General features: G+C 27.6%; 1 protein-coding gene across 1 annotated transcript in view; it reads right to left on the reverse strand.

Moving 5' to 3' along the window:
* The window catches only part of LOC107619399 (inositol oxygenase 1), a gene marked incomplete in the record, with an annotated part of 10,267 nt that overhangs the window by 1,403 nt on the left and 7,849 nt on the right, over positions 1 to 1,015 (reverse strand). The window contains 2 exon segments of the mRNA XM_016321682.2: positions 109 to 168; positions 275 to 479. Coding sequence (XP_016177168.1) covers positions 109 to 168; positions 275 to 479 — 265 coding nt within the window.

Genomic DNA, 1,015 nt, shown 5'->3' on the forward strand with positions numbered 1-1,015 from the left:
ATCTTAAATCTTAATCTTCTTTAATTTTTTAATGAAATTAATTTTATATTTAAAAGCAAATTCAATTTTTATTAAATCTTATATATGTCATGAGGAAAGATTACTGACCAACAACAGCCCATTGTGGAAGTTCCCCAAAACCAGGAAGCAGAAGCACCTTGCCAAGATCTATATCCAAACAAATTAATTAAACTAATTGTGGCATAATAATTAATTAACAATGCAATTATAACATTGTAAATTAATTTCCAAAATCAATTGTATCAAAGTGTACCATGGATGAGGCCAGTTAAGTGAAGCCAATCTTCATTAGGGTAATCCTTTCTTATAGCTTCAGCTGTTTGCAACAAATGTTGAATTTGAGGTATATCGAGATCAGGATCACTTTCATCCACCACTCCATCAAGAAGTTCACAACATTTCCATATATCCATCTCTGCCTTATTCATTTTTCCATACTCCTCTCTCATTTTCTTCACCTATATAAAAAATTTAAAGTGTTTATATTTGAAATTAAAATTAAACATGTGATGAAGGATTTCTTATAGATGCTTACGAAGTCATATTTCAAATTAATATTTGTACCTTTTTATTCACTTTATAATTGTGGCAAAATGATACAAAAAAATGCTTGTCAGGCCTCAAGTAGACAACAATTTATGATATCTTTTTTTACCTTTCACAGTTTTTTCATTTTTTTCTTTGATTCACAACTTTATTTTTAAATTGTTTGGAATGTTTTTCATATCCGCAATCATTTTTTTATGTACATAGTTCTATATATCATATAAGAATTCCAAAAATTAGTGATTTGATGGGCCTGGGCTAAATATTAACAAAGAATGTCATAACTTGTAGGCCTAATGAAAGATTATAAAAAATGATTGTGCCTTATTGAAAAAATAGAATTGGCCCAAAAATACATATTGAGAAAAATAAAAAGGAAATGTTAAATTAGAGAGTCAATTTAACGTAATCCCAGAAAAAAGAGAGATTTTGCAAAAAAAAAAAAAAA

Source organism: Arachis ipaensis, chromosome B09, assembly GCF_000816755.2.
Source record: "Arachis ipaensis cultivar K30076 chromosome B09, Araip1.1, whole genome shotgun sequence".
Lineage (NCBI taxonomy): Eukaryota > Viridiplantae > Streptophyta > Magnoliopsida > Fabales > Fabaceae > Arachis > Arachis ipaensis.